Source organism: Odocoileus virginianus, chromosome 7 (genome assembly GCF_023699985.2).
Source record: "Odocoileus virginianus isolate 20LAN1187 ecotype Illinois chromosome 7, Ovbor_1.2, whole genome shotgun sequence".
Lineage (NCBI taxonomy): Eukaryota > Metazoa > Chordata > Mammalia > Artiodactyla > Cervidae > Odocoileus > Odocoileus virginianus.
Window position 1 is genome coordinate 19,369,695 of NC_069680.1, and position 27,651 is coordinate 19,397,345.

At 43.8% G+C, this 27,651-nt stretch overlaps 2 protein-coding genes across 8 annotated transcripts in view; one reads left to right on the forward strand and one right to left on the reverse strand.

Annotated features, from left to right (window-relative positions):
• Positions 1 to 1,850, reverse strand: part of HSPA12A (heat shock protein family A (Hsp70) member 12A) — a 169,385-nt gene extending 167,535 nt beyond the window's left edge. Inside the window, exon 1 of one of the 3 annotated variants that reach the window (XM_070470254.1) lies at positions 1,830 to 1,850. In XM_070470254.1, the coding sequence (XP_070326355.1) occupies positions 1,830 to 1,835 (6 nt within the window). In that variant the 5' untranslated portion in view covers positions 1,836 to 1,850. Of the gene's footprint in view, positions 1 to 1,298; positions 1,391 to 1,829 lie in introns of those variants that run through there. The other 2 variants (XM_020902694.2, XM_070470255.1) reach the window with 2 other exon arrangements.
• On the forward strand, positions 1,197 to 27,210 carry ENO4 (enolase 4). Of its 5 annotated transcripts, XM_020902698.2 has the most exons (14): positions 1,201 to 1,464; positions 6,244 to 6,372; positions 7,258 to 7,448; positions 9,625 to 9,758; positions 11,487 to 11,656; positions 11,762 to 11,893; positions 13,558 to 13,611; positions 17,339 to 17,395; positions 18,647 to 18,814; positions 20,895 to 21,020; positions 22,342 to 22,537; positions 24,109 to 24,176; positions 24,732 to 24,849; positions 26,893 to 27,125. In XM_020902698.2, exons 1-14 carry the CDS (start codon positions 1,300 to 1,302, stop codon positions 27,012 to 27,014), a joined length of 1,830 nt encoding a protein of 609 aa, XP_020758357.2. In that variant the 5' UTR covers positions 1,201 to 1,299; the 3' UTR covers positions 27,015 to 27,125. The 5 variants fall into 5 exon arrangements, with proteins under 5 accessions (XP_020758358.2, XP_020758359.2, XP_020758361.2 ...); XM_020902699.2 differs by lacking the exon at positions 24,732 to 24,849 and having other exon boundaries at positions 1,197 to 1,464; positions 26,893 to 27,210; XM_020902700.2 differs by lacking the exon at positions 13,558 to 13,611 and having other exon boundaries at positions 1,199 to 1,464.
• The last annotated feature ends 441 nt before the right edge of the window (positions 27,211 to 27,651 follow it).

The following is a 27,651-nucleotide window of genomic DNA, read 5'->3' on the forward strand; positions in this document are numbered from 1 at the left end:
GGAGACCCCTGCATTTAGAGAACTGGAGAAAACACCCACAGAATTCAGAAGGAGGTACACCTCTGGGTTCCTTAACAGTATTTATAGAATCACTTTATTTTTATACAAATACTGACCTCTATTGAAAATAACTATCTTGTTTCAAAGTGTTTTCTCACTCACTTTCTCATTTTATTCTGACTTGTGAGTTAGAATAGTTAAGATTAGTTAGTAGTTAGTAGCAGAGTAGTTAAGATTGTTTTCCAGATGAGCAAAAGTGCAGCATGAATCTTTTAAATGGTCTGCTTGGGCCAGGAACAAGGACAGAGGGGAACAGGACACCGGGTCCATCTCAGCCCTTATCTGCAGCAGAAGAATCAAGAGCAGAGGGCGCACATTAAGAAGCTGTGTAAGTGCACGGGACACCTGGCAGGTAGAATGAAGCCAAGCAGGCAGTCTGGATTTCAAAGGGGCAAGACGCAGGCAGCCTCTGAAGAAGGTTCTGGAGAAGGAACGTGACCCAATGACAGTTCTCCCTTCCTGTTTCTCCTACGCAAGGCTTGCTGTAACACCTCCAACCTAGGCCGGTCCTTAAGGTACATCCCAAATTTGGGGGGGGAGGGGGCCACACTGTTCTTCCTTCTACGGTAAAATTTCACCCCAGTAGTCTCCCAGAGGAGGGCGAGTAGCTGGATCTCTCCTGGACATCGCGGTATCCACAGCCAGCACACTGCACGGCTCAGGGCAGATAAACATCAGGCTAATGAACTAACTGCGCGGAGTCCTCCACAGCTTAGGGAAGGACACCCAGCGTTCTTAACAACCTCCCCAGGAGAGGGGGCCGGCAGAGGCCGCCGCCCGGAGGAGCTCCCGGATCGCGAGGAACTTGGGGGAAAGTGGGGAAGGCCTGATGGCCCGAGTCCCAGGGCCACCTGAGAACTGGCGCCAACCGGGGTTCGAGTCCCCAGCTCGGAGAGGAGGAACTAACCCTCTCTCACGTCTCCACAAAAAGCGCTTCGTGAGAGTGTTAACCGTTTTCGCACCTGAAAACCATCAAGGAAACACGTCCTGGAAAACCACGCCAGGAGGGCGCTTGTCTCAAGAGTAAATAAGCCCCAAACCCGGGGGGGAGGAGGGGGGGGTTCAAAACCCCCAGGGAGGAGGGCGGAGGACCCATTCGCGTCAGCCGCAAGCGGGAAGAACCCAAGGCAGGAAGCCTCGCGAGATCTAAGATCGGGATCTCGCTGCGTTGCCTAGCGACAGGGAGGACGCTCGCAGGCCCCCAGGCTAACCCCCGCTAGTAGCCTTAAATCTCCTACCATGGGGGAAGAAGGCGGCGGCCGCAGCTGTGGGACCACTAGGGAGCTGCAGAAGCTGAAGCAGCAGGCGATGGAGTATTACCGCGAGAACGACGTTCCGCGCAGGCTGGAAGAGCTGCTCAACTCCACCTTCTACCTCCAGCCTGCCGACGTCTACGGGCACCTGGTAGGGACCTGGGACCAGAACCCTCTTCCCTCCAGCCCCTCTCCCCCCGCCCCGCGCTGCGGCAACGCGGGGCGCTTGCGCCGCAGACTCGCGCACGCGCGCCGCCGCTGGGGCCCGGCTGGGTTGACGCGGCGCCGGGACCCTGAAGGGAAGAAGCGGAGTGGAAACCTGGCTAAAGGAATCTCGAGAGAGAAAGTGGTGGACTGAAAACTGCTGGAGGAAAGAGGGCTCTGGGCGGATTTGTAGCTACGGCGCGACAGCTCAGGGGCTGGCAGGCATCCTCACTACCTCTGGGCGGACCTGTCCGGCTGCCAGTTATCTCCTTTAATCACAGTCCTTCATACCTTGTAGCTCAATTTACCAACCTTCATTGGCTTCCTTTTGACCACGGGGCGAACGCCTTTGGCTTTCGCTACAGCGTAGTCTTCAGCCCACCCTGGGGCCTCGTAACCAGCAGGCTCCCATCTCTGCCAGGTTTTTGTCGATTTCAAACCTCGGCTCCTTGGCTTGTGTGCCCTGCGTGCGCTCCGGGGATGCCTGTCCCACCTGACCAGCTCGCACCTAAACTTCAAATTCATATCAAAGTCTTGCCCACTTCCAGTCTTCGCCCTGGATTGATCGTCCTGCAGCGGCCTTGTAGCGCCCCCTATTTTGTATTGAAGCCCTCCCCAGGCGGCTTGTGAGCTCCTGTGGAGAGGGGTGGGGTGGGGGTTCGCCTTTTCACATAGCTACTCTGCTCAGCGCACCATCTGGCGCATATTTAGTCTTAAAAGCCGTGGGCAGTTGAAACAAAGGCAGGCGTTTTCTCACTTCCAGACCCGTAAGTACAACCAACACCCACCTTCTGAAAGATATGGTTGGAACTGGTAGGGATTCGCACTACAGTGAGGCAGAATGACAGCACCAAGCAGAGTATGTAAGTGCAGTGAAGAAGCAATGTGTCTACAAGGTTTAAAATCACATCTTGTCGAGGCAGTTAATATAGGAGATGTTCCACAAATATTTGTTTTTCTCGGTCTTGGCCGATGCATCAACTCGGGGGAGGGGGAGGGGAGGTGTTTATTGACGCACCTGTGTTATGTGGTTCCTGTAATATCACTTCATCCCTAGGACCACGGTGAAGTAAACCTTATGATTTCGTATTACAAATAAAGGAACCGTGGCCCGCTGAATTTAGATGGTTTTCTCAAGGAACATTGTGAATGACAGAAATCAAACCAGGTCTGTGTCCCTAGTACCTAGCAGAGTCCATAGTGGACACTCACGGTGAATGAGTGAATGCAACTCCCAATTCCATTCTCTTTTCACAGTCTCTTGCCAGGGGAATTCTTGAAAGTTAACTAGTCTAACTTCCTCATTTTAGGGAGACCCCAAGCTGTTGTCTCACAATGAATTAGTGCAGAAGTTAAAACTGGAAACTTGGATTCTTGCCCCCAGTGTAATGCTCTTCCCAGTCTGTTAGGCAGCTAGGACTTCAGTTGGCACAGCTCTTTGGGAACTTATACCTCAGTTAGGGACAAGGGCCCCTGATACATAAAATAACTGGAGTAATAGATCGGGTAATACAGAATTGTGTGCCAGACTGAGGAATAGATCACTGTGTGTTTGTAAAAGAAACTCAGGGGTGGGCAAGATCCCTGTGGGCTGTAGCATCTGGGAGTTTTGGCCTGGGCTTTGACGAATGTTCAGCAGGTGACATAAAGTCACCTCCATTTTCTCAGTTGCTGCCCCAGTTCTGGCCCTCTTTATTCTCAGCTAGTTTCTCCCCCTCCCCCATCAAGTTCACCCCACTAATGCTGCCAGAGTAGTGTTCCTCATCCCATATCTGACCATCATTCTCTCACTCAGAACTTCCTGTGGTTCCCTCTTGCACGCTTAGTAAGATCCAACGCATTCCAGTGTGTGTGACTCACAGCGCTCGCCCCTACCTTGGTATACAGGCTTATCTACACTTCCCTCCCCTGCTCCTCTACAAGGGCCCGCTGACTTTTTTTAAAATGTGAAGTTTCCCAATTCCCTCCCCTTCGCTTATCCTATTCCCCCTACCTAAAGTATCTACCCCTGTTGTCTGCCTGTTGAAATACTATAGAACCTCCTGTGTCCAGCTCAAATGCCATGCTTCTCTTACATACTAGAGGAATTCAGGGATAGGAGAGATCCCTGTGGGCAATAGCAATACTATTTGCTCCTTCATAAAACTTATGATTAAAAGTTTGTGATTGGGGATCGGGCAGATTGGATTTGATCCTTAGCTCTGCTGCTTTGTAGCAGTAATGAACTGTTAAATTGATGGTCCCCAATGAAGCACACCACCGGAATGAACAGTCTTATGGAAGTCCCTCCTATATTGACTGGGGTTGTGGCCTTATGACTTGCTTTGATCCATAGGACCTTGGCAAGTGTGATGCAAACAAGTTTGGTAAGGGCTGGCATGATGTATTCTTGGAATAACCCCTCTTGGAAGTTAGTCATGCTGAAAGGAAATCCAATTGCCATGCTAGAGAGAGCAAAAGAGAGAGAGATCGTGTAGAGATAGGCCCTAGCAGATGTGAGAGACCTCCCAGATATGCTGTGAGAAAGACAGATGGCCTGCCAGCCCTTGGATGTTCCAACCATCCTGGCTGAGACACTGCACATGAGAATGAAAGCATTTTGAGCACTCTGATCTGAGTCAAGCCTACAGATGACAATCTGTATAGGTGACCCCAGGCAAGATTAACCAAAGAATTGCCCAATTAAGCCCAGCCTAGATTGCAGAATCATGAGCAAGTAAATGGCGTGAGCCACTAAGTCTGTTACAAAGCAGTAACAGACATTGGTTAATTTTAAGACATTGGTTAATGAAGACATTGGTTATTTTATCCTGGACAGGTTTCCCTCTGGAATTCAGTTTGCTGATCTGTGGAACTGAGGTGATACCACCTTGTAGAGTTGTTTTGAGAAGTTAATAATATAATGTATACAGTGTGCCCAAGGTTGTGTTAGACAGGTTGTGTCTGGCCTTTATTAATGCATGCAGGACTCAAATTTTGTTCTTGTTATTCAGTTGCTAAGTCATATCTGACTCTTTGCAGCCCCAAGGACTGCAGCATGCCAGGCTTACCTGTCCTTCACCGTCTCTTAGAGTTTGCCCAGACTCATGTCCATTGAGTCAGTGATGCCATCCAACTATCTCATCCTCTGTCACCCCCTTCTCTTCCTGCCCTCAATCTTTCCCAGCATCATGGTCTTTTCCAATGAGTCAATTTTTGAAATCCCAAATATACCAGGCACTGTGGAATGTGATACAGTGATAAACAAGACCAAGTCACTCCTTTAAGTTACATATTAAACATTTTTTAAAAGTTAGTTCTATTTCCCTCCTTACACAATATGTGGTACATTGTAGGTGCTCATTACTTGTTGAATTGAACTCACCAATACACAAAAGTTAAACTAGATAATATTTTTCTTCTCTGATTCTATTAACTTCATTTCGATACTTACTGTATACCTGGGCTTCCGAGGTGGCTCAGTGGTAAAGAATCTGCCTGCCACTGCCGGAGACTCAGGAGACTCCGGTTCGATCCTTGGGTCAGGAAGATTCCCCTGGAGGAGGAAATGGCAACCCACTGCAGTATTTTTGCCTGGGGAATCCCATGGGCAGAGAAGTCTCACGGGTACAGTCCATGGGGTGGCAAAGAGTTGGAAACACTTAGCGACTGAGCACACACGCACACACAGTAATAAACTGTCATCCTTAAAATGCATGGATGCTTGAAAATTGGCTTTTGCTTTAGTTCTGCTGGGCACCACCTCGGTGCTGGCACATTGCCGATGGATGTGAGATGACCAGTTAGGTAGGTTGTGGTCATTGGATTTTGAACTGAAAGATCAGAGGCCTGGTCTGCTATGTGGAAATAAAGAGTGAATATTGTCTGAAGATAAAAGAGGGTGAGGGGGTGGGCCTTCTCTCACCCCTCTTCCTTCTCTCCCAGCCCTCAGGACAGGGGCAGAGTCGTGAATCTTTTAATTTTTATTTGTGTATCTATTTGGCTGTGCGGGGTCTTTGTGGTGGCCTGTGGAATCTTTTTTTAGTTGCAGCATGTGGGATCTAGTTCCCTGACCAGGGATGGAACCTGTACCTCCTGCATTGGGAGCTCAGAGTCTTAGCCCCTGGATCAGCAGGGAAGTCCCTTGATCTTTTTACTCAGGCTCCTTGAGAGGATTTTCTCCCTCAGCTTCATTCTCTTTCTTCTGTTTCTTGGATCAACTTCCGAATGACCTCTGCTCTTCCACATCAATGAAACCTTAGGTTTCAACAGTCAGTTAGGTTCCAACAGTCCTCTTTGAGCATGTAGTTTTATGCATGAACTGATGGTAAATGAAGTACAGCCTACGTATAAGTCTTCACCTTTTAAACTATCAGGTGCCTTGTTGGGGAGAATAATAATGAACCCACTTAAGGCTTCTTAGGTTTGAATGCATCGCAGTTTTCTAGAAGTTAATTGACTTCAGCATCTTGGATGGAAGGATAGGTTAGGGCTCATAAAGAATGGACCAGGACCTTTAAATAAAGACACGCCTGTGAGTTTCCTGTGAGAGTTCAATAGACAAATTGCCCCATGTTCCAGAGGCTAAATCCAAGTCTCTTTCTGTTCCCACAGAGCTGCTAGACTAATCCCAGAATGAGGACATTCACAGAGAGGTTTAGTAGAAACTAGAGTAAATGTGAAGGACCTTTCAGAAATAAATTAGATGTGGTATTTTTGTGTTTTTTTATGTGTGTGTGTGTTGAAGGCAAACTGCTTTTCTAAACTTGCAAAACCTCCCACCATATGCAAGGTCGTGGGGAAAAATGTGCTGGATGGACTTGGGCTTCCAACCCTCCAAGTGGAAATATTCTGCACCATTCAAAATTTTCCCAAGGTAGGGAGCAACTTAAACCTGTTCTCTTTGTCTTGGCTCCACTGCATTTATTAGCATTTACTGTCTAAATAGTGGAAAATTAATATTTTGAAATTCAGTGTCTGTGAAATACACATACAGTATTTGTAGGCAGTTATGAACACAAAGCATGAATCATACAATCTGCCATCATGGTTTATTATGTGCACTGTTGGTACAGACCTGAAGGTGATCTGAAGATGGGGAAAAAATAGTTTTAAAACTCTGACACTGCTAATGTCATGAGTTCTATAATCTGCAGATAGGGTTATAGATTCATGTATTTACATAAAGATTTACCTAGATTTGGTGGCTCAGGTGGTGAAGAATCCGCCTGCAGTGCAGGAGACATGGGTTGATTCCTGGGTTGGAAAGATCCCCTGGAGAAGGGAACAGCTACCCACTCCAGTATTCTGGCCTGGAGAATTCTATGGACAGAGGAGCCTGGCAGGCTACAGTCCATGGGTTTGCAGAGTCGGACATGACTAAGTGACTTTCACTCACTTACATAGAATTATAGATATGTAGGCTGACCTACATGAAGAAAAATTCATTGTTATCCATGAAAATAATTATGATTAAATCTGTCTCCTTTTTACTATTTTTTGGAGAGGCAATGATAAAAATGAAGTTCTATGTAAGGTTTTTATAAGAGTATTTTAACAAGGTAATAATTTTAAACATTTCTTGAAGTCGGGTTCCACCGTGTTTCAATAGCTATAAAAATATCTCAAAGAAAATTATAGATTCTCATTTTCTCTTTGAAATTGGTGATAACATATCATGTACCTTAAAGTTGGATACATTCAATTTCCTATTTCCTGTGAAAGGCAGGGAAAATGTAGAACACATTTATATTGTTTTCAGAACATATGTTCTGTGGTGATCTCAACTCACTTTGAAGTCCATGAGAACGCTTCACGTGAGCTAGTTGAAGCCGAGGAATTAGAAAGGTTGGATGCTGTCAGCACCGCAGTGCAGTGGGTCAACGAAACCATCACTGAGGAGCTCCAGGGCCTAGTGCCCTCCGACCAGGCTGAGGTGGATCAGGTGCTCAGGTAAGTATGAAACTTGGAAACGTAAGTGTCCAGTGTAATTATGTACCTATTTTCTTTCCATTTTACCTGCCAGTGAAACAGGTGTGTCCTATCTACAGGGTACAGTTGGGAAGTCAATTAGGGAACATATGCTAAAGCATCAACATGTAGCATAAAATCTTGTTTTTCTTCTGAAAACCCTGCTATTAAACTTTTAGTGTGTAAGGCCACATAAGGCCTTTTGGCCTCTTTTTATGCATAGGGCTTTCCTAGGATTCAGTGAAAGTTTCTCTGGAAAAGGATGAAGAATTAAGACATCGTCTTTCCCCCCGTACATCCTCAGGTGCGTCATCCCCATGAGCCTCTCTTATCCTTTCATATGACCCAGTGGGTGGTGCTTATGTTCTGATCTCCAAACACAGTCAGATATTCCAGGCCTTGCCCACAGGTTGACTCTAAAATGTGCAAACCAAGGAAGCATGGCTATGTGAGCATAGTTCACATAGCTAACCCAACCACGTGTGGGTTACCATTACTTTTCCTTTTGTGTGGATCAGTGCCGCAATCCTCATGGCCAAAGAAGGTCAGCTGGATTCTCTCTCTTTAAGTTTTATCATTTGCTTAATTGCGTGTAACGTCACATTTTAGTTTGCATCAGAGTTGTATCATGACCTTATAAAAAAACTTTTTTTGAATAGCTTTTCACAGGTTTTGAATGCTATATAATTTTGTGTAACTTCTAGTTATGTCTTTTATAAATAGCATTTGTGCGTGCATGTGCATGCACGTGCACCTGTTCAGTCGTGTCTGACTCTTTATAACCCTATGGATTGTAGCCCTCCAGTTTTTGAATGCTGTTCCACTTCTTTGTGTGTGTTATTTGCTATTGACAGATCCTTAATTGTTTTCCTAATCTCCCAGTCATACCTTCTATTTCATTACATTCCTTTTTTTCCTGGAATTTTCCCTCCCAAATCTCCCGTCTTGAGTTGTTCCTCTCTAGACCTACTACAAAGATGCCATAAGATATCCCTTCATTGTTCTCCTGTTTCCTGGATCCCATATCTTCCGCTTTCTTGAATTGTTGGATTACATCCTGTAAAAGTAAGGATGAAGGCTTCTCTCGTGGTACAGTGGATAAGAGTCCTCCTACCAACGCAGGAGGACACAAGTTTGATCCCTGGTCAGGGAAGATTCTACATGCTGCCGAGCAACTGAGTCCTGAGTTGCTCAGGAGTCCACAAGTCCTGAGTCCAAGCTCTAGAGCCTGAGAGCCAAAACTAGTGAAGCCTGCGTGCCTCGAGCCTGTGCTCTGCAAGAGGAGCCACCGCAAGAAGCCCACACGCCGCAACAAAGAGTCGCCCTCGCTTACTGCAACTAGAGAAAATACTCAGCCGGGAATGAAGACCCAGCACAGCCAAAATAAATATATAATTTTTTTTTTTTAAAGATGAGAAAAGAGTATTTGGGATATAAATTTTGGTAAGGGTATTCTTACATGTGTGAAAATGTTAGCATTTTGCCTTCATGTTTGACTGTTTAGCTGATATGGAATTCTCCTTTGAAATCTGTTTCTTTCAGTACTTTAAAGGCACAGCCCCACCAGCATCTGATGCAAATTTGATTCCCATATCTTTTTTTTTTTTTTTTTTGGCTTGTTGTTTTTTTGTCTCTGGAAATTTTTAGCCTCTTTTTATTCCATGGAGTTGAAATTTTATTTAGAGGTACCTAAGTTGGGGTTCCCAAAAGTTTTTTAGCTGTTCATTTTAAGCACCCACCTCAAATAAAAAAGAAAAAGTCAGTCCTGCATATAGTGCTATGTATTTCACTGTCTGTGCTTGCCTCATTTTTTGTCTGATGGTCATGTATTCAAAAAGAAAATCCAGTAGCCCTTAATCAAATTGTTTCTTCAAATTTTACTTTAAAAATAATAAACAGGGCTCAGATAACTTTTAAAATGAGCACCTGAAATCTTTAAACATTTATTTCCAGGCCAAAATGATTTTCAGTTCTTGAACACGGTTTTATAACAGTGTCATTTTTTAGTCCTGTAAATTGAAGCAGATTTGTTCTTAGGTAGCTTAAAAAGCAGAGTTAGCTACTGAAATATTTTAGGGTCAGCACTAAAACGTGACCAAAGTTACAAGCGATATTCCTAAATAATCTCATTATAAACCCATACTTTCTTGCCATTAAGGACATTCTTTGAAAATAAAGTACAAGAAGATAAGGAGAGAAAAGAATTGGAAAAGAACCTAGAAGACTCAACAGTGCTTTCACCCCAGCCACCCCCACCCCCACCTCCATCCAAGAAAAAAGGACAAAAGCAAGGTCAGTGGCTTATCATCTTATAGAAACAACCATAAGTAACAAAGGTGGGGGAAGAAAGGCTGAAGCTTGGACTATCTTTTCAAGTTCAAGTCTCTCTGCTGCACACCTGGATTGGGTTCCCACCAGATACCATCCATCCATCCTCCATGCCATTTCCTTGCTTGAAGCTACAATGTTAGGTCAGCACGGTTTTACCCCATCTTGCCCTCCATTTTTATTTGTAAGATAAAAAATATTTTTTACCCAGATGTAAGCACTTAGTAAACAAAGTACTCTGAACTGTATTCTGAACAGTACTTTCTGCCCAAAGCAGAGAGGGTGGGGGGTGACATGGAGACCTTCATCTGCTTCTCAAATTTCCCATTAGCTCATCAGAAAGCCACTCCATATTTTAAAAATTAATGGTGTCCTTTGATATGCATAACCAACATTTCTGCAGTCCCACATAACATATTAATGAAAACTGTCTTTGGAAGACCTTGCCATTTTAAGGCATATAATTGAAGTTATCATGGCCCTTTGTTCCATGCCTTCCAACATACTGTTAACCTCCGTTCCTCTAATATGTTAATTCCAGAGCTGCTGCTAGTGTTATAACAGGGTTTTGTATGTCCATCCAGTTACAACACGCTCCTTGAAGGCATGAATCATGCCTCATTCAATTTAGAACTGCCAGCTCCTAGCATGATGCTGGGAATAGACTAAATACCAGATGAGTGTGGATTCCATTGAGTAAGAAAGCACCAGAACCATGGACCAAAGAGATCATGAAGACAGTCTCTTATTTCATGGATTCAGATGCTGAAGCCCAGACAGAGGAGGAGAGTTGCCCAAGGCAGAAGAATCATGTTAGACCAATCTTCTGGAAGGTGGGGATGGCCACTGCTAAATCATAGGTAGAGACCACCAGTGGGTGTTCACTTGGTGGTTCCTTTTGACTAATAGAACTTGGAATGTAAGAAGGGAAGGAGTAGGAGGGAACCATAATTTGCTAAACATTTAATGTGTGCTGGGTGCTTATACATCTGACTCCACTTACCTAACATACCTGACTTAGGTCAGCAGCTGTGGAAAAGCAGAGAACAGGAGGGGAATGAGAGATTTATTATGGACACTCTGGTGCCATAATTAGTCTGACTAATTATCACTAAGTGGCTGAGAATATATGAGGGTGAAAGATGGATGGGGATTCTGAGCGGATGGTTAGATCTGGAAGGAATTCCTTATAGAAAAAGGCATCTGCTTGGGGTTGGCAAGCAAGGTAACCAGTTAGATATACACATGAGATGTTCAACACAAAAGTGGGTATGCAGGAGCAATGGTGGAACACAGAAAAACAAAGGCTTTGGAATTCACAAGACTGTTCAGATGCTCTCCTTAAATTCACGTTCTGCTGAATGTGGGGCAAGTCTTTAAGCCTAAGCCTTCATTTAGATGAGATAACAATTTCTACCCTACATGACTGTGGAAGGTGTTAATACTGAATATTCTAAAATTTCTTCGGCAAAATCCATGGCTGAGGACTCTTTGGATGTTAGAGGGTAGTGACATCAGACAGAAATCTCAGGGATGGAAGTGGTGAATACATTCTTCCCAGCCTCAGTTTTTCATCCTTTCTTTATGCTTGGCCTTTGCATCTGTAAGTAAAACATTGAAAAATACAGTTTTATCATAGTCACATTTTTGCTTTCTGGAAAGCAATCTTTTATCAATATTTTTTTTCTTCAGGAAGGATGGAGACTGCTGCAGAAAAACCAATTATACCTGCAGAACCTCCTGAGCCTGTCCTCTGTGGCAGCATGGCCATAGGGGCTGTGTCACTGGCTGTTGCCAAAACCAGTGCCGTGCTGGACAATAATCCTCTCTACCTGAACATTGCATTATTGAAGCACCACCAGGTTAGTGCCCATTACACACCTTTACAAGGACCATGAGTGTCTCAACACGAATGAACCATGTTCCTCATTTCCTCTTGCTTCCCCCTCCCCGCCGCCCCATTTCAGGAACAGCCAGAAAAGCTAACTATACCTCTTCTGATGGTGTCGCTGGTCAGCTGTGGGAAGTCATCACCTGGGAAGCTGAATTTGATGAAAGAAGTGATCTGTATACCCCATCCTGGATTAACAGCTAAACAAGTACCTTACATTATCTCAAACTACCTTTTCTTTAAAAAAAAAGAAAAAATTTCATCATTAATGAGTTTTTAGCGGATGCCCCCAAGGCTTATGATAACAAGGGAAAAGGAATTAAATTAAAAATGAGAAAAAAAATTCAGGAAATTAGTGAAGTGGGAAGAAAACAAGACTGCAGATGAAAGGGGACCACATTTAGACCACCATGGATCTCCGGCTCTTTATAACCTTGACTCATGCTAGAGGCTCACAGTTGAGTTTGAGCAAGCTCTGGGAGTTGGTGATGGACAGAGAAGCCTGGCGTGCTGCAGTCCATGGGGTCGCAGAGTGTTGGACACGACTGAGTGACTGAACTGAACTGAGCTGAGACGCTCACAGAGAAGCCTTGAGAGTGCTAGAAGGATGTTCTTTGGGACAACTGAGATATCTTTATTTACTAGTCTATGCACAATGGCTGCAACAAGAGGAAGCTGGCACTTTCCTAGGAGCCCTTCTGTCAAGTAGGAACTGCAGAGCCTAGCAGATTGCCTGGCACGTAAGAGAGGTTTAAGCACGTTTATGGAATATGGAAGGAAGGAATCCTAAGTGGCATGTTTACTACTCAGAAGTCTGTTAGTGTCTAACTGTTCTTCAGTGGCGTAAATGAGTCAATATGCCTCTTTATATCTTCATGAAATATTCTGCCAGTTAAGCATTAGGGAGAACTAAGCATTCGTGTTCTGTAGTGGATGTTTACAGGAAAAGGACAGGAAGCTCCGTCTCCTCTGGGCAACATAGTGACTGATATTTTATCCAACCTAGTGAAAATCATTTTTTTTTAAAATCTCAAGATGACTTCTTTATGATAAAGAATTTATTTTTTTAAGGGGAATAGGCATTTATTCGCTTTTATCAGTTTTGAAAGACTGGGATTTATATCTGGCACACCATCTGTCAGATCCCGTGCAGATCGTGGCGCCAGGATCTTTCCTTCAGTTAATATCTGTCGTGCTATTTGGGTACCAGAGCATTTGGCATGCCATTCTTCATCTGTCTCCGTATGCAGATCCCACCGTCAGCAGAACACATCCTCCTCCTTTCTAAGTGACAGTGGATTTATACTAATTCAAACACTGCCATGCAGAAGCCCTTGATGACCCGTGACATGTGTTGCAAGAAGGTTGGTCAGGAGACCGTGAAAGAGAGTGAAGTTAACGTGACCCAACCAACTAAACCAGCCAGTTCTGAACCGTGAAGAGAGGATAACAAGGAAGATCCTCTCATTCATTTTCACCCAAATAAAAGTGGAGAGTTGAAGATTAGCATTTAATCCTCTGATATTGTAGGCCATGTGTAACTCACTACCCAGGATGTCTTATCAAAGACCCTACAAATATTCTGAGTCAGAAATACTCATGTGTGGTATAAGTGTTTATATTTAAAATTCTAGACTGCAGTTGTGGAGTGAAATGTGAAGTGAAAGTCACTCAGTCATGTCCCACTCTTTGCAACCCCGTGGATTACACAGCCCATGGAATTCTCCAGGCCAGAATACTGGAGTGGGTAGCCTTTCTCTAGGGGATCTTCCCAACCCAGGGATCGAACCTAGGTCTCCCACATTGTAGGCAGATTCTTTACCAGCTGAGCTATCAGGCAGTTGTGGAAGATCACAGTTCTTCTGCTTACAGGGTGTGGAGATGCTTCTGGAAATTCAGAAACACATCAACAAAGCAGTTGAAATGGTATGTAAAGAGGATATACGGTATCTAATAACTGATGCTTATATACCTTTTGGTGTCGAAATTATAGTTCATTTTGCAATGTGATCAATATTGTTGCTACAGATAGGAAAACATACTCATTTTCTTTGGGTTTCCCCTATGATCCAAGCTCATACGTTCCCTCATTAGCTATGGGGCCAGTTTCTAATGGAACTTAATCATCTCATTTTGATCTCTGAGGCAGCTGGCCCTGTGCAAAGATTATGAGGGAAGGATCTGGCCCCTCGGATCGTGAGAGGCCGCGTGGTATGATGGTGCAGGCACAGCCACTTGTGCCTGCTCAGAATCCCAGTGCTGGGCAAATGAGTACCCTTGACCAAGAAGCCCGTGAGGGGGATATCATAGAGGCTGGATGGGGGCAGCTATAGAGGCACCAGGTTATTCCATCATACTCTTTATTATTAATTTAAATTGGAAGACAGCTGCTTTACAATGCTGTGTTGTGCCATTCAACAATGTGAATTAGCCGTAAGTATCCATGTATTCCCTCCCTCTTGAGCCTCCCTCCCACCCCACCCTTCTAGGTTGTCACAGAGCACCAGCTTGAGCTACCTGTGGTACACAGCAGCTTCCTATTGGCTGTCTTAGAGATGGTCGTATATATGTTTCAATGCTACCCTCCCAATTCATCCCACCCTCTCCTTCCTCCTCTGTGTCCACAAAGTGCCTCTCTCTCCACGGATGTATCAGGAATACATGTTCAGATGCAGGAGTGTACCATCATGTTCTGACCAGGGTCATGCACAGTGAGGTGGTGGGCTGAGGGTCCCGATCCTTGTCTTTCACTTTGAATAATATTGCATTTATAGAGAAGCTGCAGAGTCAGTACAGAGAGTTCCCAAATACTTCCTCACCCCAGTTCCCCCCAGGGTTAACAGGATACATCACCGAAGCACATTTATCACAGCTAGGAAACCAAAAGTCTACGTTACTACTAACTGAACTCCAGACTTTATTCAAATTTCACTTGTTTTTCCACTAATGTCCTTCTGTTCCAGGATTCAATCCTGAGCCCACAGTTACATAGTGTGAGGCTTCTAAACTACATGATTAGGAAGCACTTGCTGATCCTCCTGCAGGATGGGGGCCAAGATGCCATCTCAGTATGATGTGAAGGAACTTTGGCTCCAATGCGATCTTGCCAGCACTGAATCAGTAACGGGGGCAGGTGGCTGGGCCCATACCCTACAGTTGATCAGAATTGCTTTAAGCACCTGGCTGCCCACTCCAGTATCCTTGCCTGGAGAATCCCATGATCAGAAGAGCCTGGCGGGCTGCAGTCCACGGGGTTACAAAGAGTCAGACACCACTGAGTGACTAGCACTTTCACATTCATACTGGAGCCAGTTTCTGGGGTGCTTTTCAGGAGGCCAACTTCCTTATGGGTGACCAGCCTACAGAGACTCAGACTTGACAAGTTAACCCTCACCTTGCCTTTTGCGTTGCCCCTTTACTAGCTGTGTGCCCTTGTGCCAATTACATAACATCTCTGCCTCAGGCTCCTCGTCCACAAAATGGATATGATACATTGTGAGGAGTAAACAAGCTGAATATAGGCAATGTGCTCAGAGTTGACACCGCCATGAGCAATGCCTAGAGGTGGTGGTTGTCACAGGAGGTGGAGGAAATCCAACTTAGAATATTAGAAATTCAGGATATTTGAGCTTTCTGCAGTCATCCTGACTTTCAATTTTTTAATTATACAATTTTAATTATACAGTTTATTTTTAATTATACAAAGCTCATGAATGTTATGAAAATTCAAATACTGGTAGAGCTAGTACCCCCCACCCCACCCCTGTGCTAACTCCACCTACCTGGACCCCACACTCACTACCACCCTCAGTTCCAGTTCCATCTCTAGAGCTGACCTACTGTTAAAAATTGAGTGTGGTCTTCTAGCCTTTGTTTTGTATTTGTACACACAGACACCACACATACAAGTATATAGCATGATTTGTGTTTAAAATCATGTAAAATTCTGCACAAATCTCTGCAGATTGCTTTATTTCTTTACCCTTTTTATTTGTGTTTATCTTTACTGATAATCTGGGAATTCTTTCTGTAAGGCTTCAGTACTTTCTACATGTTACATTAATACCTGATTTCTTCTACCACATTGCCTGCCTTTTTAACTGTATTTTATGAAACCATAGAGATATTTTTCTTTTTCAGTTTTGACAAAGTAAAATGTATCACTGTGTTCTTCTAAGGCAGTGCTTCTTGGTGGGGAATGATTTTGCCCAAAGGGCAAAACGTTCTGGGTTGTCCCAGTTTGAGGCTCTCCTGACATCTAGAACGCTGAGATCAGGGATGCTGGTACACATCCAACAGTGCACAGGCAGCCCGTCAAGCAGAGGATCACCCAGCCAAAGTATCAAGAGTGCCACAGTTGCAAAACGCTGCTTTACGACTTTTGCCCTTGCTCAGCTCTGGGCCACGAATACACTGCTCTTTACCTGGTGGGTTTGGCACTCCCACATTCCCCCCTCCCACCAGATATCAGCTTCTTCCAAGTCCCCTTCCCTGACTCTACAGAGGGAAGTCCCCCAGCTCTGCACTCCCCATCACACCGCCTTCCTCCTGGCTGTTACCTGCATCTCACCTGTCTGCCGTCACTGGATCACAGCTTCCTGAGGCAGTGCCGTGTGTGTTTCACTGTCTCTTTTCTCTTGGCACATCACTTCGCTTCCTATATTATTTTTATTAATATCAAGGGATAGAAAGTTCAGCTGACTCCATAGTGAAAGGAGGCAGGATAACTTCTGTCTTTATGTATAACTGAGTATGAACCTTGTTGATTCTTGACAAACACGCCCCCGCTTATAGAGCCAATAACTGCTGGGCATTAAAGTACGTCATCTTTTTGTGGGGACGACTGTGCTGGGTCTTTGTTCGTTTTGCACTGGCTTTCTCTTGTGCTGAAGCTGAAGCTCCAATGCTTTGGCCACCTGATGCAAAGAACTGACTCATTAGAAAAGACTGATGCTGGGAAATATTGAAGGTGGGAGGAGAAGGGGACGACAGAGGATGAGATGGTTGGATGGCATCACTGACTCATTGGAAGTGAGTTTGAGTAAGCTCTGGGGGTTGGTGATGGACAGGGAAGCCTGGTGTGCTGCAGTCCATGGGGTCACAATGAATCAGAACGACTGAGCAACTGAACTGAACTGAACTTGTTGGGGAGCACAGGTTCTAGGCACATGGACTTCAGTAGTTATAGCATTTGGGCTCAGTAGTTGTGGCATATATGGGCTTAGCCATTCCATGGCATGTGAAATCTTCCTGGACCAGGGATCGAGCCCATGTCCCCTGCATTGGCAGACAGGTTTCTGTCCTCTGCATCACCAGGGAAGTCCTAAAGTGCATCCTGTGTCAATACTGTAAACCGTGGGAGCGTCTCATTGGTAATTAGCTTTACTTTTAATGTCACATGACATTACATACATCAGATCCAGCATGTACCTCATTTTGAGAAATGGTTTGAAGTTTATGAAGTTAAAGAGTGGTTGTCATCACCCATGTGTGTGTGTGTATGTGAGAGAGAGAGAGAGAGAGAGAGAGAGACTCGCAGCGTGACCAGCTTGGCCCCAGAGCAGTCACCAGGTCAGAGGACCGAAAGCTCTGCCTGCTGCCACAGACGTGTCTGAAAATCCCAAGTGACATATCTTTATCTTCTGTCCTGCAGTCACCCCCTCCAAAGCCAGAGATGAGAAAAAGTCATGATGGAGGCAAAAGAGGCCAAGTAAGTAAATGCATTTCCCACACTATATGACAGGTCATTTATTCCCCGCCCCCTCCCCTCTCCCATAGTCACTCTGCTCCAGGACCAGGGCTCACATAAACAGAAATTGCATGGTGATATGCCTTCAAGGGGGCTGACCCAGGCAGCCAGAACCCAGAGCTGGAATATCATTCCGTCCCTGCCTCTCTGGCAACAGGCTGCCAGGCCACCACTGCCCGCAATCGTCTGGCCCACTGAAATCTCAGACTTTGACCTTTCCCCAGGGTCATCTGGGTCATCACACCTTCTTCCACTGTTGTGCATCCTCTGTGCTGTGTCCTTTCAGCTGGAGTCTCCCATCCTTTTTAAAATAAAACCTTTCTTGAAGAAGAGTTACATTTTTTTAAGTTACATTTTTACAGTTGTGTGGCACTGTGCTTAGTTGGTCGTGTCCAACTCTTTGAGACCCCATGGACTAGCCTGCCAGGCTTCTCTGTCCATGCTGACTCTCCAAGCAAGAATACTGGAGTGAGTTGCCCTGCCCTCCTCCAGGGGATCTTCCCAACCCAGCAATTGCACCCAGGTCTCCTGCACTGCAGGTGGATTCTTTACTGTGTGAACTACCATAGAAGCCCTTTTAACAGTTCAGCTCAGTCGTGTCTTTCTCTTTGCAACCCCATGGACTGCAGCACGCCGGGATTCCCTGTCCACCACCAACTCCCGGACCCTACTCAAACTCATGTCCATTGCATCGGTGATGCCATCCAACCATCTCCCAGCATCAGGGTCTTTTCCAATGAGTCGGTTCTTCACATCATGTGGCCTTTTAGCAGTTACATCCTTCTAAAGGAAAATGGGACACAGGAAAGAGCAGGTCTAGAGGAAGAAGGCAGAGTCAGGGACAGGCAGGACAGACACTTATAAGGCCAGACTGAAGAGTCACCAGCCTGGTGGCTGGTGGTCATGGCTCAGGTCAGCCCGTGTTCAATAGTAGAGCTGACAGAGAGAAGACATGGGCAACTAAAGAGAGAGGAGTGTGTTCCCAGGTCAAACTTGAAGACCTCGGGAGTAAGAAAACTATTCCCAGATACTGCAGAACACTCATCTGCCCAGAGGTCATGCAGACATGAGCAGGAACTAGGGACAGGGTGAATGGAGAGTCAGAGGACCTTGTGTTTGGAGAGCTGTGTCTGGTTATTAACTGCCAACCACCAGAAGCTCCAAGAACCTTAGCATGCTGTATTTACATGCGTGGTTTTCTTGATCCTGCAGCAGCAGATCACCGGCAAGATCTCCCATCTTGGCTGTTTAACCATTAATTACGACACTATAGAGCAGCCACTGCTCCTAATACAAGGAATCTGTGCAAACCTGGGGCTAGAATTGGGAACAGACCTGCATCTAGCCATCAACTGTGCTGCACATGAGCTGATGGACTATGTAAGTTTCCACTCCAGAGTTTTTGCCTTTTGTTTTGGTCCCATTATTTTTAAATTAGAACTCAAAAGAGGAGCCTATCTGTTTATATTTCCAAACAAATTCTATTTTTTCAAGTAATATCATGGAAGGGTCCAAATATAAATGGAGTTGGGAAAGACAAATTAGCTAATGACCAGACAATGTGTTATGCTGTATTTAGTCACTTAGCTGCATCCAACTCTGTGGAGCCCCATGGACTGTAGCCTGCCAGGCTCCTCTGTCCATGGGGTTTTGCCCAGCAAGAACACTGGAGTGGGTTGCCATACCCTTCTTCAGGGGATCATCACAACCCAGGGATCAAACCCAGGTCTCCCACATTGCAGGTGGATTCATTACATCTAAGCCATAAGGGAAACCTATAGTCTTTTTCTGATAGACAATAACATAGCCATATAACCTTAAATATTAACAGAAAATGTCATAATAATTAGAGAAATTCTGTAATAAAAGTGACTAAAATGGATTACTTACACTGAAATAAGAACTGCTGAAAAATAATTTTAACAAATTGGTATGTTCTGCTGAGTACATTGATTTGGTTGATGAATGCTGAATTGGTCAAGCATAAAAAGTGAGTCAGTTGTAACTATGACTTGATAAGCTCTTCCAGACACATGATTCTTGGAGTTTCTGCTGGTGACTCACTTTTTAAATATAAAAAGTATTTCCAAGTTATTGAAGTTTTTGGAGAATAATTAGTAATGGTAATTAATGTCAAATTCAGGAGACATGACCAAATAGGATTCCACTTTAATTTGCAATTCTAATTTTTAACTTCAAAGGAAATCTTGAATAGTATATTAGAAACCTAAGTATCAGCTGACTTCTAAAGTTTTTAGTTTGCTAAAGAAACTAAGCACAGAAAAGAATGTTTAACGTAATTTTCTATTCTTCACATAATGATTGGTTCCTAGGCATACCATTAAGAAAAATAATTGCATGTTTTCATCTACAACATATTACTGACTGCTAGCGCTAACTAGACCGGATATTTATTGCATATATTCGGTAAAATGCATTAGCTAGATAGCAGATAATTCTTCTTATGTTAGTTCAAAGTCATTGAAAAAGTTAGTTCAAAGTTAGTTCAAAGCATTTCCTCTCTGACAAGACAAGATTGTATAAGTTTTGCAGTATAGAAACTAAGAGTTCTTAACCACTTTTTAACGTGAAAAAAGTACAGAATCTTTTCAATGATGAACTTCTTAGGAACCTGCTTACTTCTAAGGGAATCCATTCTGTTAGCAGCCACAGGAAGGCATCAGTAAACCAGAGTCATTCTGGTGCACTCCACCCCGCTCCCTGTACCTAAATGCCCCAGGCGCCACTGCTGGACACAGATTTGGACTGGACATAAGGGTGCTGTGTTTGCAGACATCATACTAAATTCTCCTGGTCCGTTCACTCCTGTACTTAAGTACCTGGGGGCATTCCAGACTTCAGATGAACAGGCTACACTAGAATTCCACTTCCAAAACAATAGTTACTACTAGAACATGCCTGCTTGCTTTCACCTAAGTCTCTTTATATTTCATATTGACTGTTTGTTCATATCTCAAAAGTCTAGCCCTGCTTTCAAATTTAAAATATTCACAGTAAAGGAAGCAAGGTAAATTCATTCACTGTGAGCTGAACAATGGTAGTTCTATTGAGTAGGCAGGTTTGCACTGCTATTCTGTTTATGAAATTTATGTGACTGCCCATCTTCCAAGCTGCCAGGTATCTGGCATCACATCCTAAAACTGAAGTAAGGAATTACTCCTCTCCTACCCTGCAGGCAGTTGTTTTGTGCAGAAGGTTTCATCTGAAATCCGTGGGAAGAGATGTATGGGGCATCCAGAGAAATGCGGACTTGATTTTCTCAGGTTGATATTTCACAGATATTTAAAGTAAACGGCAGAGTTTTCTCGTGTGAGGGTGGCCTGAAAATAACCTGAAGTCTTTTATATGAAATGAATGAAAATGAAGTTGAATTGCATCTTTAATGTTTGAAGAACTCATCATTTAGCCTTTATTTTAATATCTTCCTTACACTTATCAGAGTAAAGGAAAATATGAAGTGATGATGGGGACCTACAAAAATGCAGCTGAGATGGTTGACCTGTATGTGGATCTGATCAACAAGTTCCCTTCAATTACTGCCTTAATTGACCCTTTCAGGAAGGAGGTAACAGGATTCACCTTGAATTTTATAATAAAACAGAACAAAGTTTCATTCTTTTGGATCTGTAGATTTGAAATGTAATTTGGGCTGGGATATTTTATTTGGGCGTTTATGAGAAAAGGCACTTACCAGGCAAATGACTAGCAGAAACAGAATTACCTAGGAGTGTGCCCATCTATGGAGTAAAACATGTATTCCCCCAGCACTTCAGAGTACCTGTGTATTTACCAGCAGCCTAACTGATGCCTGCTGTGCTAGCTGGTGCTTCAGTAGGTTAATCACACATCATTGCCAAGTGCTCATGGAAACAGAACTTCAACTTTAACCTAAATTCAGTTACTACACATGTATAGAAGTTTAAAAAAAAACATACTTTTTTAAAAGATTTGAGATATTGGGGTTTTCTGACCTGTTTGCACTAATGCATCTGACAAGGATTGTCTATGTGCCTACAACTGTCTTTTTTCCTAACCCACTTAAACTTCAAAACTTACATTCTTGATTTTATGAACTTGAGAGCCATTAGATACAGTGAGCAGCTATTCTCTTTGAGATAACTCAGCTATTAAAATTTGAGGGACAGAAAGAGAGCTGGATCTTACTGGAGCCCCAGGATCTCTCAGTCCCATCTTTCCTTTCACAGCCTGGCTACATCCCAGCACTTGTGGAAGATGCTGAGCCCAGATCTTTCATCCCACCAGACATATCTTCTGCTTCTTGTCCCCAGGCTCTGGCCATAGCTCTTTTCTTAATGTGATAAGATGCATCTATATTGTCTGTCCTAATGGGACAGGTGGAAATCTAGTACAATGGCTGGGAAGACTGTATATTACTATTTAAATGAGCATTTCATTTCATTTGGTGGTCTCACCAATTAAAAATAAGGGTGTTGGGAATGAGGGTCTACAGCCCTGCAGGCTCATTTCTTTCCATTGTCTTTTTATCAGAAATAACATTAACATCCTCCAACCAGCCAGTCTTTAGCAGCATCATGGATAACACAGTGGGTGGGAAGAGCCTGTGTTTGAGGGATGTCAGAATCAACATGGAGAAGAGCATTTAATGTGTATTAACATTTTACTCACTAGATCTTTAAGCTCAAATTTAATCACTTTAGGTTTCTGTTCCACAAAGCCTATTAACTTGTGTGGCTGTGGTACCGGCAGCATTCACCTGAAAAATGCAAAAACCAAAAACTCCCCCTAAATCCCTAGCTTGTGTATCTCATAAAGGTGTCTAACTTTGATTATCTACTATATGATTCCTGTTGTTTTGTGATGATGCTGCATACACTGTAATGACCAATTCTTAAATATCCACCCAGGACTCTGAACAGTGGGACAGCATCTATAATGCTCTTGGTTCCAGGTGTTACATAATTGCAGGCACTGCATCCAAAAGCATCTCTAAACTGCTGGAGGAGGGCAACATCAGCATCCTCAAATACAGCGGGCTGATCATAAAACACACAAACCAAACCACCATGTCGGACCTGGTGGAAATAACAAACCTCATCGACGGTGAGTGGAAGCGCAGATCTGAAAGACTCATGGTGAACTTAAATACGCAGTGTATCAGGTACTCAAAAGCATGGAATCCATCTTGGAGGGAAAAACACCCCAGCCATTTGCAAGTGCTCAACAGCACTACTGATTTAGTTCATAATGTTCTAACAACATAATGTTCTAACAACAGCCCCACCCAGGAGGTCGCCCCTTTCAGGGAGGGCTACCACAAACATGTGGCTGAGGCCGCTGTTCTCTCAGCTTCACAGGACACCACAGTGATTTTTTTTTTTTTCAATCATTAGCCCACACTGGTTTTTTTTTAGTTCCTCAAAAGTTTCAAGCTCTTTACGACCTACAGGTCTTTGAACATGCTGTTCCTTCAGCCCAGAATGCTTTGCCCTATACCATTTAGTTGGCTAACTAGTCCTGATCCTTCAGATCTTCTTGACCTAAATGAAACCTCTTCATATGTAGATGCCTTTTCCTAATTTTCCCCACCCCTCACTGGCTACTCTGAATCTTTCTCATCCTATATTTTCAACTGTAGTACTAACCACAGCTTGCTCAGTCGGGTCTGACTCTTTGTGATCCCAGGTTTCCCTGTCCTCCACTATCTCCCGGACATCAAACATGATCCCATCCATTGAGTTGATGATGCCGTCCAACTGTCTCATCCTGTTTCCCCCTTTTCCAGGGTGTTCTCAGGAGTCTTGTTCACTTACGCACAGGGCCTGAAACAAGAGTATCGTGAGTGGATCTCAGGAACTAAGCAGAAGGCTAGTCTCAGAGCTGGTGCAAGACTCAGAGGGAGACTGGGAGCCAGGGGCCTGGGCTAGTGGCAGAAGATGGAATGAAATGCATGTGGTCCCTTCACCTGCAGGCTTCCCCGGTCTAGGACCCAGGCAGGGTAGCTTGCAGGTGGTGGGAGAGACGCCCTGGGCCTGGCACTCAGCAGACATTTTGTCCCATACTAGATCACTGCTATAACTCCTGCCTGTAAGACACAACATTGTCACCACAGGAAGAACTCTGGATTGCAGTCTTTGTAGGTTTTGGCAAATTTTAAGGGGTTTTGAGATCTTTAAAAGTGATTGATTAAGTACTATTAACACTGCTCTTCTAATAAGTCAACATTCAGAATGACAGTTTTCCTTTGAACAAAATTTTACATGAATTGTGAAATCTCTTATTTAGGCATATGATGCCCTTGTACTTACCATGTATTTTGACTCTAAGATGCATGTTTTTCTACATTGAACATGGATGATTTTGTCTTACAGCTGTGGTCTGAGAAAATGTATCATTCTGTCTTGAGCATTTTTCCTCTTTAGTGGTAATAATGGTGCCTCTTACAATCGAGGGTATCTTATATTTGATGAAACACAGAATTCAATTAGTATTTATCTACACAGATAAAATCAGGGTACTAGAAATGCAAATGTATGGGTTAGAATTCTCAGGTGGTCAACAAATTGACTCTTCAGTTTTAAACCTCTGGCAAACTTTAAAGTTTTATTCTGGAGGCTTGTATCTGCTGATTAGATTCATACCATCTAAAATGAAAAGAATTCCTCTGCTCACAGGTAAGAAGCACATCGCTGTCTTTGGAACCACAGAAGGAGAGTCGTCTGATGACAGCCTTGTCGATTTGGTAAGTGCTGAAAACTGGTCCGTTGCAGAATTGCCAAAACACTGCTTTTATCACGAAATGGCGTCTCAGAGAACGGTGGACTTTGGCAGACAAAGTCATGTAAACCTTTTATGAAAGACTTGCTTCCTCCCAGACAACTATCTTTTGCAAAGAGCTAATCTCTGAACTTGTAAAAAGAAGAAAAATTGAAGTCCTGGGAAAATGATGAGCATACTGAAATGACTGGGGCGTGCACTTGCAATCGTACCTCCTAAAATAAAGTGAGAAAGGCCAGAGTGTTCTTATATAAAAGTCAGCACGCTCACACGACTAGGAGAGCATCTGATGTATAGTCACACTATCTCTGTACCTCTGACTCTTCTCGGCTTGTAAGCAGGCCGCTTTACTGATGTAAGAAGAGAAATTAACTTCAAGGTCGCTTTACACATGTAAGATGAGAAACTGACTTAGGAGAGTAAACCAAACAGCACACAGGGGCAGTGTCCCTTCTCCCTAAAGCGTTTAGTTGAGCAAAATATGACTCCATTTAAAATAAGCTGTTCCCCATCCCTTTAGGCTGTTGGACTTGGTGTCCGGTTTATCAAGTTGGGAGGTCTTTCTCGTGGCGAACGGGTGACTAAGTACAACCGCCTCTTTACTATAGAGGAAGAACTTGGCCAGAATGGAACACTGGGTATGTGCTGCTTTCTGCTTTGTTTTCCTTTAGCGATGAATAAGAGAACAAAGATTGGGAGAGGGAGGAATAGAAGTCTCTCAGCAGGAGGGCAGGGGAATCCAAGGACTATAAATAAGTGCTGACAAAACCAGGATGGCATTTGCCACAATGTGCATTGTTTTCTTAATGGATTATCTATTTACCTGAATGTTTAAAACTCTCGCCCTTTTTTTGATGGATAGGCTGTGTGATGCTTTTCAATAGACTTAATTGATTGGAACTTCCAAGCCTACCTTTTGTTATGGTCCAAATTATACTTAAGGTTTCTCTGCACAGCCAGGAAAGTTAAAGACGGATGTTTCCCTGGCGGTTCTTGGCAACAATTTGTCTTAAGTAGACAGCATGTTAATTTAATGCAGCTTGGAAAGACTACAGTCTCAAGAGAAATGAACCAGTCATTTATGACATAAAACTTTGTAAATCTGCATGGATAGAAGCAGCTTATGTACCAGCTACCTGGAGAGAAAACCCCCAACATGCGTTTTTACTCTTTATGTAATTACTGTGATAGCCAAAAGAAAGCATGCAAAGACGTCTAAAGAGACCAATACTTGTCTTTGCAAAATTCTGAAACTATTTGTATTTTAAAATGGAATTGCCAGACTGCAAAAAGGGATGTTATTTAAGTAGCGCTGACATACTTGTATACTGTAAATCAGGGGTCCCCAACTTGCGGGATCTAATGTCTGATGATCTGAGGTGGATCTGATGTAATTAATAACAAAGTGCACAATAAATGTAATGCACTTGAATCATCCCAAAGCCATCCCCTCACCACCCTCCCCCTGGTTCATGGAAAAATTGTCCTCCATGAAACCAGTCCCTGGTGCCAAAAAGGCTGCAGACTGACCACTGCCATAAATGTAACTCTGGATGAGACAGATATATTATAGGGAGCATTGTGGGCTAGCAAGGAAGTCCTGCTTTGTGACTCAATATAGGCACTTTTTTCAGGGACCAACAGAAATAGTAACTATAAATGTGTCACATTTAACATATGCAATGACCTTGACACACATCCAAAGATTTATAGAAAAAAAAGATATAACGGGGAGACTATGTCTCAGTCATGTAAGGACAGTCCAAAGTTCGTATTATTTAGTGTGTAACGTGAGGGTTTTTTTTTTTCAAATGGGTAAAATTGTATGACTCCTATCTATTGTCTGATTAATTTCTGTCATCCTGACTCGTGGAAGCTCTAGATTCCCTAAATGACCGATCACATTTCCAACCAGACTTCACCACAAGGGGAACAGCTGCTTCAGGGCATCAAAAAGGACTCTAGTGACCGGAGGCTCAGCCCCTCCCCGGTGACAGTGCCGGCCTGAGCATTCCGGAATGGATTAACAGATTAATGAGGATTTTGCTGACATTGGCAGTGGTCAATACACTTGAAGGGGGACCAAAAAAACTGGAAAAGCAAACCACTCCACTGAGAGGTTGTGTAGGAAATCTTGGCAAAAGCCCAGCCGTTAAAACACTGTTCCTGCCTACGGGGACCTGACTGCAACAGTCTGAGTTGACAGAGGTTGACCTTGGAATAGTTAGTTGGCAAAGGTTTGTCTCAGCCTTTCCTCCAATTCATCTTCCTCTTATCCTATGCTGCTCAGCCTCTGTCCAAAGTCCGCTGTACACCAAACATTACAGAATGTTGTCTAAGGATACAGTGCAAACTGAACAGAACAAGTGTATTGCAGCTAACGTATAACCAATGACAGGCCCACTTTTTGGCAGGTCTAGAATCTTTTCTAATGGTGGTGTGACACCTCTGGACAGTTCTGAAGCTGGTCTCCTCTAAATCCTGTAACAAAGAGAAAAACTGGAACCAGGGGCTTCCCTGCTGGTCCACTGGTTAAGACCCTGTGCTTCCAACACAGGGGGCATGGGTCTGATCCCTGGTTAGGGAACTAAGATCCCACATGTCACATAGCCAAAAAAAATAAATAAATAAATAACAGAGCCACTGAATTAGTAAACTTTATTGTCGTCATTTTTTAACAGGCTTCAATGAAGAACACACATTTTTCAACTGGAATGAGGAAGCGGAAAAGGCTGGTGAGCTGCCCGAGGTCCCTGAGCCCATCTTCCCCACACAGGTTGCAGAGGAACTTGCCAAACTTTGAGCGTCTGCCCACCAGGGTTGCACGCACCCCAGCTGCCAGCCACACCGCTCAGACTATTACACTGATAGACCTGGAGGATAGCTTCATTCTGCTTTTGCTCCAAAAACTTCACTAATTTGTGTGCTTTTTCTTCCTTTACATTCACTGTTCGGTGAAAAACAGAGTATTTTGCCGGAAATTATACCTGCGAACCTGTCTTCCAGCTGTCACATTTCTGTGGGGACCCTGTTGGTACATGCTTATGCTCTGGTTCATGGAAAAACTGTCTTGCACATGTTTGTATATGTCCATTTGAGGGGGAGGGGTCAGGACCCAGTACAACAGTCCAATATTTTCGCCACCAACTCCACACTCAGTTCAAGCATCTCATACTTCACTAGTCAGAACATCTCTAAAAACAACATCTTTTACACTGGGAGCTTTCTCTGCCAGAAAGAGGTATACATCTTCTCTTATTATCTTAAATATCCATGCTAGAAAGCACGCGCACAGTTTTATAGCCAACCTCGGGCAAAACTATGAGAGTTTCACGTATTGTTTTAAGAGCCAAACAGCTTCCTCTAACTTTCCTATCCTCAAATCCCTTTTCTCTGATTCGCATCTCTTTCTAAATTTTAATTTTTCATCTATCATTTAT

Bases quoted from the DNA above. Each gene is read 5' to 3' on its own strand.
- ENO4 (XM_020902698.2), top strand. From the start codon at position 1,300: ATGGGGGAAGAAGGCGGCGGCCGCAGCTGTGGGACCACTAGGGAGCTG. The intron at 11,657-11,761 runs GTTAGTGCCCAT...GCCCCATTTCAG, and splicing joins CATTATTGAAGCACCACCAG to GAACAGCCAGAAAAGCTAAC. The intron at 22,538-24,108 runs GTGAGTGGAAGC...CTCTGCTCACAG, and splicing joins AATAACAAACCTCATCGACG to GTAAGAAGCACATCGCTGTC.